Source organism: Mytilus californianus, unplaced genomic scaffold (assembly GCF_021869535.1).
Source record: "Mytilus californianus isolate M0D057914Y unplaced genomic scaffold, xbMytCali1.0.p SCAF_3, whole genome shotgun sequence".
NCBI lineage: Eukaryota > Metazoa > Mollusca > Bivalvia > Mytilida > Mytilidae > Mytilus > Mytilus californianus.
In genome coordinates, this window is record NW_026262679.1 from 92770709 (window position 1) to 92784158 (window position 13450).

General features: G+C 32.6%; 1 protein-coding gene across 1 annotated transcript in view; it reads left to right on the plus strand.

The window, feature by feature from the left end:
• The window catches only part of LOC127735440 (telomerase protein component 1-like), a 78838-nt gene that overhangs the window by 34145 nt on the left and 31243 nt on the right, over positions 1–13450 (plus strand). Inside the window, exons 22-35 of the mRNA XM_052245600.1 lie at positions 270–390; positions 851–1036; positions 1281–1456; positions 2074–2221; positions 3103–3279; positions 3447–3539; positions 4265–4397; positions 5623–5800; positions 6278–6384; positions 7051–7139; positions 7902–8016; positions 8963–9068; positions 9697–9865; positions 12052–12147. Of these exons, the coding sequence (XP_052101560.1) occupies positions 270–390; positions 851–1036; positions 1281–1456; positions 2074–2221; positions 3103–3279; positions 3447–3539; positions 4265–4397; positions 5623–5800; positions 6278–6384; positions 7051–7139; positions 7902–8016; positions 8963–9068; positions 9697–9865; positions 12052–12147 (1894 nt within the window). The remainder of the gene's footprint in view (positions 1–269; positions 391–850; positions 1037–1280; positions 1457–2073; positions 2222–3102; positions 3280–3446; positions 3540–4264; positions 4398–5622; positions 5801–6277; positions 6385–7050; positions 7140–7901; positions 8017–8962; positions 9069–9696; positions 9866–12051; positions 12148–13450) is intronic.

Genomic DNA, 13450 nt, shown 5'->3' on the forward strand with positions numbered 1-13450 from the left:
ACATTGAAAACCAAAATTTCCATAAAGTTGTGCTAAATATAGCTTAGGTCATTTATTCCTGGGAGTAGAAAAAGCTGATTGTTTCGAATAATTCAACAGTCAGGTTCCTTGTTAGTTGTTGTCTTTTGCGACATATCATTAATGTTAATTAGATTAAAATGTAATCAGGCACCCTTTTAGTGATTACTTAATTACAGGGCAAAGCAAAATCATATTTTTTGTACCTCCTTTATTGTTAGTACATGAATAAATATGATCAAATTTTGTAGGTATGACTGTAGATGGGGAGGATCTGTTGATGGGAAGCCCATTGTTTCAGGACTAGAGAAGTTTGCAATGCCAATAATTAACTCTGTATGGAATTCTGTCAGGAAGCAATGCCCAGATGAGGTAAGAAAGTTCTTGCAATCTTTGCTATGACAACACAGTCAGCTTTAAATTAATCAAGGCCTGTAAACACTAAATAGAATACAAAGGACTGAGCAACAAGAACCCCCACAAAAACCAGGGCTAATCTCTGGTGATCTGGAAAGGTTAGCAGATTCTGCTCCACATGTGATACCACATGAGATACCCATCATGTAACTCTAATGAAATATGTCTAGAAGAGGTATAAACTTTAACAAGAATTTAGAAGGAAAAAACAAAACTAGACAATGGAAAAAAACACTGAAATGTATTTAAAAATGATCATGGTAAATCTGTCAGACATGGTACATTGTACATGTACATTTATTTATAGGACATGGAAGTGATTTTACATATAAAAAACCTTTGCACAACTTAATTTTATAACAAGAACAATAAAACACAAACATTTAGTAAATCAAACTGCCAACATTTATTATAGGATGCCATGTTGGATGAAACAACCCATGCTACAAAACAACATGAGGCAATGGTAGAGAACCATAGAGCTAGATTTGTAGGTAGGAAAAACCTGATCAAGGAATGTCTCAAAAACATGAAAGAAATGACCTCTGGTGGTGTGTTATCACTTACAGGAAAAGCAGGCACAGGAAAATCTGCTGTTTTGGTAAGAAATCTTTTTTCAAAGTTAATACTTAGCTAATTATGAATATATAGTGAACATTATTATGTCTTATCATGCATTATTTTTGCGGTTGTTATTTTGACAATTTCATTACATAAACTTTTTGTTCCTTCTTGAAATGTCAAAAGATCCCCCTTGTTTATCTACATATTGAACTTTTCATAGCTCATCCAGATGAACAAATTTCAAATATCAGCTTGCTATTATTATGTCTGTTACTTTGAAGGCTTCACTGGTGACATCTTACAAAGACTCAACCCAGTGTGATAGTCCAGCCAACATCTTGGTCCATATATCTGGAGCAGCCCCAGGGTCTACAAACATCCTGGCCACTCTAAGGAGACTGTGTTATGAAATAAGAAGACAGTTTGGACTGAGAACTGATATCCCTGAAGATTATAAGTAAGATTTTATTTTGCAATACAGCTTCAATTAACCTTATCTTGTAAAAGGGAGTATTACAGTGTTTTCCTTAGAAGCAGGTTGTACGTTAGATAGCTTTCTAGTTCACCATATTGGCCATCTTATTTTTTTTAATCAATTATAAAGTAATAAATATAAAAATTAAATGCATGCCCTCCTTTGCCTTATACTGTCAGTTTGTTTGTCATAAATTCTTGAAAAACACTGTATTGGTAATACTTATGAAATAACAGTCCAATGTACTCTGGAATTGACATATATTAAAGGAACTGTTTACTTCAAATTAAAAAGTCAATAGAACTATTGAATAATATAACTCTTTTAAAAAGAATATTATAGAAAATATAAAGTCAGAAATGTTTGCAATGTTTTTATTATGGAAAAAGTGGTAAGCGGATAGGTTTTCCAAAAGTAAAATTTTGATAGCATTATTTAAAGGCAGCATTTTCTCAAAACCTAATAATTTATCTCTTTTTATTGGTTCATTGTTCAACAGTCGGAATAAAAATGCAACTAGTTTTGGTAAAATTTAACAAAGTTCTGATAAGTTAAATGCAATTAAATTGAATGTAATTAGAGCTATACTATCTTTTTAGAAACATAACGCAGAAGTTTGGTGAGATGTTGAGTGAAGCTGGATCTCTATCTGGTTCCCCAGTGGTCATATTCATGGATGGTTTAGACTTGATGGAGAACACACTTCTGCCAAGCACAATGGATTGGCTGCCTAATCCTGTACCAAAGGTAGGGGATCCACAGTGTAGACTGGTTCCTCAGTCCCTTTTCATTTGTTGTACCAGGTTTATAAGGGGAGGTAAATCAGATAACCATTCAGGTTCCCCATAAAACTTACATATGTGACATCAGATATTTGAAATGTAAACATATAATGCTGATTTTGGTGCATAGAAAACATGTGTCTTCAATACTCTTCATCAGGTGTGCTATAGACCAAAAGTTTAGTGCCATTTAATATTTCAGGTTTTGTGAGCTGAAAAGACAGTTAAATCAATATTGCATTAGTTATATGATTGCTTTAAATTGCCTTTGTTTGTTGTCATTTTGTCATTTTTGTAGTTTTAGCTACCATATTTTGATATGTTAATATTACCCATAATATACATTCAAGAATATATAGGGATCTTTGGTTCATTTGTTCATCTCATTTTTGAATACCAGATTATAATTCATACTATAGCTCATCAAATCTTTTGAAAATTACAAAATCTCATTGACCATATTGTACTTTTTAGGTCGTATATGGTATATTTGAGTTTTAATGGGTCGAGTTTTATGTCCCTTTATCATCTGGAAGTTTGAATTTTAAAGTTTCGGGATAATAATAAATGTTCTTCTTTTTAAAGATAAACAGTCTAAACATCATAGAGTATGGCTTATTTTAGATATTGTAGGATTTGGTCATCTAAGGTTTAACATACTCTTTAATATTTTTTGGCAACAGTGATTAATGTTCTTGTAATAGCTGACTCAAACAGAGTTCTGGGTGATCAGTTATCATATAGCTTATGTTGTCAAGAATAGACCATATCACTATTTATTTATTCTTTTTGTGGCAGGAAAATAATGATAAGATTTTTGAAGTTTCAAAATCTTCTTTAATTCAGAATGTAATATTTGTGATAACTGCATTGGAGGATGGGAAGTTCCACAGTTCTTTGAAGAAACTTGGAGCTGTCAATTTAAGTGTTGGTCCATTAGACATGTGGGACAAAGCTGATGTCGTCAGGAACAACTTAGCAGTACACAGGAAGGCTTTAGATGAATCCCCATTTAACAACCAGGTAAAACTTTTTATTCAGGAAATACACTTTAATTGTAATGAGGGTTTGTAAAAAAAACAATTTCAATTAATTGATACAAATTTGAGTTTTCCTTTTTAATTTTACATTTACTACATCATAATTTAGTTTGAAAATTATATTACATATTTCTTTTAACTTTTCTTCAGATGAAGTTATTGCTCTCAAAGAGGGAAGGAGCAAATCCTCTTTTCTTGAAGCTTGCATGTGAAGAACTCAGAGTATTTGGAGTGTTTGAAAGGGTATGTTAACAAATAACTTCTTTTAATTTAGAATTGTTGCATACATTTATTATTGCATTTACTGAACAATGGGCACATATGGGATTAATTATTGCAATTTCAGGAAATGCTGTGTACTAATAATTCTATCAAATTTAGAATGCAAGTTTATTTTTGCAAAACTTGATGAAAACATCACAAAAATTCCTGAATTTACAGTGCTTTTTTAGCCAGTTTGAATACAGTACAGATTGTGAATTAGTAGTGGGTTGGCAGATATGGGTTGGCAAGTTGTCATCAAGTGAGAGTTTGTGGCAAAAAATGTATCTTTTTTGTGTATTTGTGCCCTACAGTTTTTGAATCTGAGCTTTCAAACTTTCTAATGTAAAAAAAGGGATATGGTGTATTACAAATTCATGATTCATGACACAAAATGCTTGCATAATTTGACAAAGAAAAAGGAACAGAGCTTTTAATGAGGCTCCTCATCTCAAAGTCACAGTGAGCCCTCTATTTGGATCAAAAATTTGCACCTCACTGCAAGACTTCCCCTAACTCCGCTTTTATGGAATTATTTGGAATGAGTGCATAACAATTTTGATCAATATACAGACTGAAAGACTAAATGTTTATTAGAACACATAAGAGAGTTTATCTCAAGAATAAATGTGTTGTAACAATAATGTTGATTATCAAATCAAACTGGAAAGCAGAATAAGGTAACAATTAGAGGAAATCTTTTACAGATTACCAATAAACTGAAATCCCTGCCACATACCACTCCAGCATTATTACAAGAAGTACTCTCCAGACTAGAATCAGACTTAGGACTAGAGCTAGTATCTACAGCCATCTCATTGTTAGTCTGTTCAAGAAATGGTAAGTTTAAAAAAAAATGTAAACCTTTAAGTTGAGCTCTAGACACTTTTATCAGTATATACACAGTTGTGTAACAGACTAGTTAAAAGTTGGATATGCCAAATGACAATCACCTTCCTTTGAGGTATGAAACCAATTAATTTTATTTTGACATATTGATATACCTCTTATTTTTCTGCTACTACAGAAAATCACAGATGCCTTCTAAATTTGGACAACATAAAGCATAGTTTTGGGCAACACTGTTCAAATAAGGTCATTATTGCAAGTGTACAAAAATGTTTGAATTAGTTGTATATTCTGAAATAGGCATTAGATCTTGATGATGGTAATTCATAATGTATTTTAAAGTTTCTGTTAAGCACATAACTAGTTTTCAGATAAAAAAACAAAATTATGCATTTATACTTAAGTGCATACACAAATTTTGTTTACCTTAATACAGCCAGTGTAATAGGCTGACTAAAATCTATATATAAAAATAAGAAGATGAGGTATGTTTGCTAATGAGACAACTCTCCACCAGAGACCAAACGATACAGAAGTTAACAACTATAGGTCACTGTATGGCTTGATACTTGTACGCAAATATATCACTTAAAAATGGCCACACAAATATGGTTTTCTTGTCATTTTAAGAGTATTATGATTGATTCAAAAGTTATTGCATGCATATTGTAAACAAAATCCTTATTATAATTTTTGTTGCAACCACAAACTTGCACTATAAGGATTATTGCATTAATATTGATGATATTGTTTGGAGCAGTATATCATATTGCACAAGCTTGAGAGATAGTTGTCTCATTGGCAATCATACCACATGTCCTTATTTTTGTCTCGCCTACGACGAAAGTCACGGAAAGCGAGACATAGGGATTGCTTTTCCGGCGATGGCATCAACAATTGTTAAGTTTTCTGCTTAAGTTAGTTTGATAGGAACTACTTGTGATAGATCATTGATATCTAATATAAAGTTGCATTACTATCAGTACATATCAGTTTGACAACTATTTTGAGGCCCTTCCCCCTAGGACATGGTCCAGTGACTGTATTAAATTGTTGAGAAACATAGTGAAATAAAAATTTGACTTTACCTCGTAAAAAGCACAAGGGAAAACTTGAATAGCTGGCCATTTTTCCTGTTACTAAAGTTTGTATAATAGATTTTATATTTTTGGGTTGATATAAGTATACTATATATTCACTATTTTATGATTTTCAGGCATACAAGTAGAAGAATTACATAATTTACTAAGTATACACGACATATTGACAAATGATAAATTCAAAATGGACGATATAAGAAACATTAAATTGACACCTGAACAGATGTTGCCTGCTGCTGTGTTCGGTCACTTGAGGAGGTCCCTAGAGACATTCCTGAACCCAACTGACAGTTGGTAAGTCTTCTATATTTTCATAAAGGTGTAACGTTCAAGACAATGATTTGCTATCCTTTTTTCACCCATTAATTCTAAGTAAAATCAAAAGTCTTGAGATGTCAGTAACTCTTGAAATGAGTATTTTATCTTTTGAAGGAGTGATAATTGTAAATATTCTCAAAATGTTTTAGTCGAAATCTTGTCCTTCTTTCCTTGTTTATAGCATCACAAAATGTAACTAATCACCATATTTTTTCTTGTGATGAGCAACCCTTCTATAGCCATCTGTTGAGGATGAAAAGCTTACCCTTTTGGAGTGCCTTATTTCACCACCATGTTTCTTTGTGTGCATAATTTGTATTATGTTTTCATCCGTTTTCTGTAGTGTTTTGAAAGCTGTTTTGTCTATTTTGTCCTTTTTTGTGGTACTGTCTGTCCTTTAACTTAAATGTGTGACAGCCTCATTGCTATATTCTTATGTTTTTATAATAACAGGAACAGTAGACTAACACTGGCTCATAAAGACATAGAGGCTGCAGTGAGACAGAGGTACATGAAGGGTTCTTCAGACTTGGAAACTAAATACCATTCTCTGCTGGCAGGTAAGTACATACAAAATATGTTATTTTTATTACCATATGCTAGCCTTCTAGGTTACCCAGTCATTATTCAACAGTGAAACAGATTAATTTGTCATCAATTCATGAATTTATTGTAAACTTCGAAATTTTCTTCAGGGGTGTATTTTTGCTAATATTCCCCCTTGTACATTTAATCTTAAAGGAGGATTACAATAAGGAACTAAGAATTTATAGAAAACATGGAAATATAATCTCCCATAAAGGTTTTGTCCTAGAAATCTTAAAATTTTTACTCCTCAAATTTTTGAATTGTTGACCTTTGAAGTTGTAAGAGTAGACAGCTCTGTTGTACAACACTACAACTTTTAATATGAATTAGTTAAATGACAAAATTTACATAAGTTAAGGTGCAATAAAAATCAGTAAAGGACAGCACTTTCCTCTCAAATACCAGAATAATTAGATTTGTTTCAGTGTGGATTGTTACAATTTCTAGATCACTGAACAGCAAGAGTAACAGAAAAATTTATAGAAAAACCAATATGAAACATCTTCTTTGGCAAAAAACTCCTACGAGGTGAAAATAATTTTTCCATTTTTATCTACTTTTATATCACAAGTAACACTTGTTCTTGAAGTTGAAAAGTGATGCATTGATCTTAACTTTTATTTTTTGTATTTTGATAGGCTACTTTTTCCAACTGGCTGATCCAGGCAAAACCAATAGTTTCAGTGGAAATGATCCTAGAGCCTTTACAGAACTGCCATTCCATTTGGTGAGTGTGTATTTTATAGTGGTCAAGTTTCAGAGAAACTAAATTTTATACATGCAGCAAAAGTATGGGCTATATTGCATTTATCTTGTCTATTTGTTCATCCAACAATTATTTCCGTCATTTTTTTCTCAGGTCATCCTGGACCGAATGACTTCATATTTAGTCAGCAGCTTGACTGTGATGAGTTGTAATGTGTTAGCATTTTTCACATAAGTTGGACACATACTATTACTTCTTGTTTTCCTATCCTTTAATTGTTCAATGTATTGAATATACTAAAATAAAATCTTCATACATTTCTTAGTACTACTGAATAGATTTTTTTCATGTTTGGTCAGCAGCTTAACAGTGATGAGTTGTAACATGTGAACATTATTCGGAATTGTTAGTTACCTACTTCCTGTTTGACAATACTTTGAATTACGAATGTTGGGTATGCTTAAAACAACAACAATTACTTTGAATTACGATTGTTGGGTATGCTTAGAACAACAACAACAGCATTCTTGTTTAATCTAAAACGGTTATTCAAAATTAAGATTTGCTGCTCACTTCCAAAATTAAGTTTACATTAAATTTTCTTTACACTTAAACAAAAAGAAGACCTGTTTCAAAATATGAGGTCATACTCTCATTTCAGTCTGCAGTAAGTCAAGAGAGATGAAATTAAAATTACACTGTTTTAATACTATGATATATAAAATGTTTTGTGTAACAATAATTTGCTGAACTTTTAATATGATGCTTCTTTTTATATTATAGGTTTATTGTGGTGAATTTAAAGAGCTACAACGTTTACTTTGTAATCTGAATTTCATACACGCCAAATGTCAGCTAGGATTGGCCACACATTTAATGGATGACTATCAAGATAAAGGTAAAAAAATATACATTACCTGTCTGTATCCCTTCACATGCATAACAATTTTTATGAAGAAGAGAAATATAATAAGATAAAATTTTGAAACCAAAATTGATTTGACAGAACAGGATTACATTGGTTGCAATGAATTACTATGATTTCCCAGTCAAGTAAAAACAGATAATTTCATATGTGAAAACTTTTCCAATTAAATCACTCCTCTGACATTATACTATAATGGTTGTTGTTACATCAAAAAGCAGCAGGAACGTAAAGATAAGATAAGAACACTTTATTTTGATTCGGCATAAGTTAAAAGACATAACACAAGCTCTAAGGAGCTTTTGACGGAATATAAAAACATATACATAACATAAAAACAGTCTAATTTGACATATAAAACAATCTGTTATACGAAGTTAAATCTCACTTACATAGCATGCAATAAAAAATTTAGCAACAAATTTAAAATGAAATAAAACATGCTAGACCAGAGCAATCAAAAGCAACATAAATAATAAACATCTCCAGAATTATCTGCAAGCAGAACAGTGACATTTCAAACCGTTCCAGGACTGAACAAGACTTTTAAAATGTGAAAAACTATTTTCAGTCCTGAACGTGTTTTAAAAAATATATAGTTCCTTGCATTTTCTGCTTTATCTACATTGAAAGTAAATGTAATAAAAAGAATAATAGTAAGAGGTCAATTAAAGCCTGGTAGTTTAATCTTACCCTCTCCTTTGAAATGTTATCTTACTGTCCTGTATGAACTTTTAATTGATAGAAATATTAAAGTTTCCCCAACTGAAAGTTTTTACATTATCACAAAGCAAATTTGCTATTATTTACAAATATAGGCTTCTTTCTGTTATTTGGGGTGAATATATCCCACATGTTTTATATTCTGATATCCAAATCTATCTTCCATTATAAAGTAAAATGTTTTGATTGTTTTCAGCACTGACAAACAAAGCATCCGAGAGAGAACAGAACAAAATGATGAACACGGAGGAAGTCAAACAATACAAAATGTTTGTATCCAGACAGATACATGTATTGAATGGGTATGTAGATTAATTATCTCAGGGCTAGTCTATTAGAATGAATGTGAAATGATAGAAAGGGAATATAAGAATAAGAAGATGTGGTATGATTCCCAATGAGTCAACTCTCCACAAGAGACCAAATGACAAAAAAATTAACAAATATAGGTCACTGTACGGCCTTCAACAATGAGCAAAATCCATACCGCATAGTCAGCTATAAAAAGCCCCGAAATGTAAAACAATTCAAACGAGAAAAAACTAAGTTTATTTGTGGACATGGTCCTTGGTCATTTGGTTATTGAAGGATTTATGGACATTACCCATTTGATGCATGCAAAATTACTCAAAGAAATTATATTGGTTGGTGAGGGGGTTGCATTTGGAAGCCCATTTTCAACACTCCCACTGTTGTCCATCCAAACAGCATTCACCAGTTTAAACCTTTAAAAAATCTGTTTCTCAAGAACGAATGACCGATTTGAAACGAAACCTTACTAATGCCATCAGATGCGATGTGGATTGAGTACTTGATTTTAATATCCACACTCATGTAAAGATTTTAGTGAATTTAATTCATTATTTGTAGTAGGTCTTAATTTTGAATAAGATATTTTTATATAATTTAATGCTTGTTACTTTATTTCAGATATCCTGCATTGACTTGGCAGCAAGCTATCAATGAGCCTGACGCATCTAGAGTTCACAAGGATGCTATTGATAGTGGAGAGGTGACTAAGAGTCAAGGATACATGTCATGGAATAACAAACCAAACACAACTGATCCATGTTATATGACCATCAGTAATCTGCCTCAGGTAATGTTAAACTGGGCTATTGACCTTTTTATGCCCCACCTAGGGGCATTATATTTTCGGTCTATGTGTCTGTCCATATATTTTTTGTCTAGGAAGTTAATATAAGATTATTAAACATTAGATAAAACTCAAAAGTTACTTTTAAGTAGAATTAAATGCAAGGTCTAACACGTGTATTTATTATCACATTTTTCGCAAGAGCTGCAAATCAGAGCTTCCTGAAATTTTGCGTCAAGCATGTTTTGAGTAATCATTTGATAATTTGTGTACTCAGTCATTAGGGTCTATCAGTGACATTTAAATTGTTTAGTTAATTGTCAAAGGAAATTGAAGTCCTGTACAGGTGATTATCAATTATATGAATTTGTGATCTCTCCTCAGAGTTTTTATATGACCGCAAAAATTTTTGCGGTCGTATATTGGTATGACGTTGGCGTCATCGTCGTCGTTGTTGTCTTCGTCCTGCGTCATCCGAAGACACATTGGTTTTCGCACTCTAACTTTAGTTTAAGTGAATGGATCTCTATGAAATTTTACCATAAGGTTCAATACCACAAAAAGAAGGTTGGGATTGATTTTGGGGGTTATGGTACTAACAGTTAAGGAATTAGGGGCCAAAAAGGGGCCAAAAATAAGCATTTTTGTAACTTCCAGACAAAACTTGTGTGTTAGTGTATGGATCTCTCTGACATTGTACCACAAGGTTCCATATCACAAAGGGAATGCTGGGATTGATTTTGGGGGTAATTGCCTCAAAATATTAGGAATTAGGGGCCAAAAAAGGGGCAAAAAACAAGCATTTTTCTAGTTTCATGACAATAACTTGTGTGAAAGTGTATCCATCTTTCTGAAATTGTACTACAAGGTTCCATATCACAAAGGGAAAGCTGGGTTTGAGTTTGGGGGTAATTGCCCGAAACGTTTAGGAATAAGGGGCCAAAAAGGGGCCAAAAATAAGCATTTTTCTAGTTTCCAGACAATAACTTGTGTTCAAGTGTATGGATCTCTCTGAAATTGTACTGCAAGGTACCATACCACAAAGGGAAGGCTGGGATTGAGTTTGGGGGTGATGAATCATAAGGGGGTTCAAAAAATTGGGGGGGGGGGGATTTTTTTTTTTTCCTTTTTTTTTTCTTTTAAAATTTTCCATTTTAAGTTGGTTATTTCTGATTTATATTTAAAAGCAAATAACAATGATATGGTAGGAGATACACACCAAACAGGATGTGTAAATTATTATATAATAAGTATTGTGCAATAGCAAGAAATTTTCAATTGCACAGTATTGCACAATAGCAAGAAATCTTCAATTGCACAGTATTGCGCAATAGCAAGAAATCTTTAATTGCACAGTATTGCGCAATAGCAAGAAATATCCAATAGCACAATATTGCGCAATAGCAAGAAATTGTCAATTGTGCAGTATTGCGCAAAAGAAGATACTTCGTATAAATTGCTTATTTCTTGACCAATTTCAATGGGGTTTTATTCTTGAATTCTTGGGGTTCTTTAATATGCTGAATCTAACCGTGTATTAAGTTTTTGGATTTTGGGCCCCATTTTTAAATTGGTCCACATTGAGGTCCAAAGGGTCCAAAATTAAACTAAGTTTGATTTCATCAAAAATTGAATTCTTAGGGTTCTTTGATATGCTGAATCTAAACATGTATTTAGATTTTTGATTATGGGCCCAGTTTTCAAGTTGGTCCAAATCGGGGTCCAAAATTAAACTTTGTTTGATTTCAACAAAAATTGAATATATGGGGTTATTTGATATGCTGAATCTAACCATGTATTTAGATTTTTGATTTTTGGGCCCCGTTATCATTTTTGTCCACATTGAGGTCAAAAGGGTCCAAAATTAAACTTTGTTTGATTTCATCAAAAATTGAATTCTTGGGGTTCTTTGATATGCTGAATCTAACCATGTATTTAGATTTTGGATATTGGACCATAATAGGTGAATGTCCAATTTAAAATTTTTAAGTTCTTAGACCACATTCATTCTGTGTCAGAAACCTATGCTGTGTCAAATATTTAATCACAATCCAAATTCAGAGCTGTATCAAGCTTGAATGTTGTGTCCATACTTGCCCCAACTGTTCAGGGTTCGACCCCTGCGGTCGTATCAAGCTGCGCCCTGCGGAGCATTTTATTTTTTATTTGTATATTATTTTTTTTAATAGCCAGTGACTTGTGTAGCTGTATCCAAAGATAGCAGATACTTTGCCTGTGGTGGAATGGACTGTATGGTCAGACTGTATGATTTCAATACAGGAAAGGTAAATAAGGTTCTGTTAAAATGAATAAAAGGTGCTGTGAGGTATACATCAGTGAGGAAATAACAAAAAACACCCAATAAAAAACCAGAAGACATCTTTATTGATAACATATGGTCTTCAACAATATGTAAGTCTCTCTACAATATGCCAAGCTCAAACTAGTCCTGTGTCTAGAAAACTACCAAATTTTCTGGACTGTAAATCTATGAGGTGGATAGGTGGAAGGGTTGATTTTTTTTTGGCCAGAATCCTGGAAAAATCTTACGACAGGTCAAAGTGACGGATAAGTTAAGGGTCCAAAATGTATCCACTGATAAGTTTTGGTAAGTATAAGCTCAAGAAAGAATGTATTTTATTAGTCCCCTACCCACGAAGTTGAAAAGGACTTATGGTTTGCACTCTGTCCGAGTGTCTGTCTGTCTGTCCATCAGTCAGTCCGGCAAATCAGTTTTCCACACTTTTTTTCTTCATGCTTGAAGATATTGATTTGATATTTGGTATATAGTTTTATCATGACTAGTTACAGATCAAGTTCAAATTTTGTTCCGGTCTGATGATTTTGTGCAGAGTTATGGTCCTTGGACTTAGGAAATTCACGCAAGTAAAAGTTTTCCACACTTTTTTTTGTCATGCTTAAAGATATTGATTTGATATTTGGTATATAGTTTTATCATGACTAGTTACAGATCAAGGTCGAATTTTGTTCTGGTCTGATGATTTTATGCTGAGTTATGGTCCTTGGACTTAAAAAATTCACGCAAGTTATCAGTTTTCTGCACTTTTTTTGTCATGCTTAAAGGTATTAATTTGATTTTTGGTATATAGTTTTATCATGACTAGTTACAGATCAAGTTCAAATATTGTTGCGGTCTGATGATTTCGAGCAGAGTTATGGTCCTTGGACTTAAAAAAATTCAAGAAAGTAAACAGTTTTCCGCATTTTTTTTCAACATGCTTGAAGATATTGATTTGATATTTGGTATATAGTTTTACCATGACAAGTTACAGATCAAGTTCAAATTTGGTTCAGTTCGGATGATTTTGTTTGGCAGAGTTATGGTCCTTGAACTTAGAAAATTCACTCAAATAATCTGTTTTCCACACTTTTTTTTGTTATGCTTGAACATGTTGAAGATATTGATTTGATATTTGTTATAAAGTTTACACCATGACAAGTTATAGATCAAGTTAAAATTTTGTCCAAGTACAATGGATTTTTAACCGGAAGGGGACTATGTATTGCCATGCAATACTCTCAGAATGCTTGTTCTATTTAAAATGCAATACTCTTAAATTTACGACT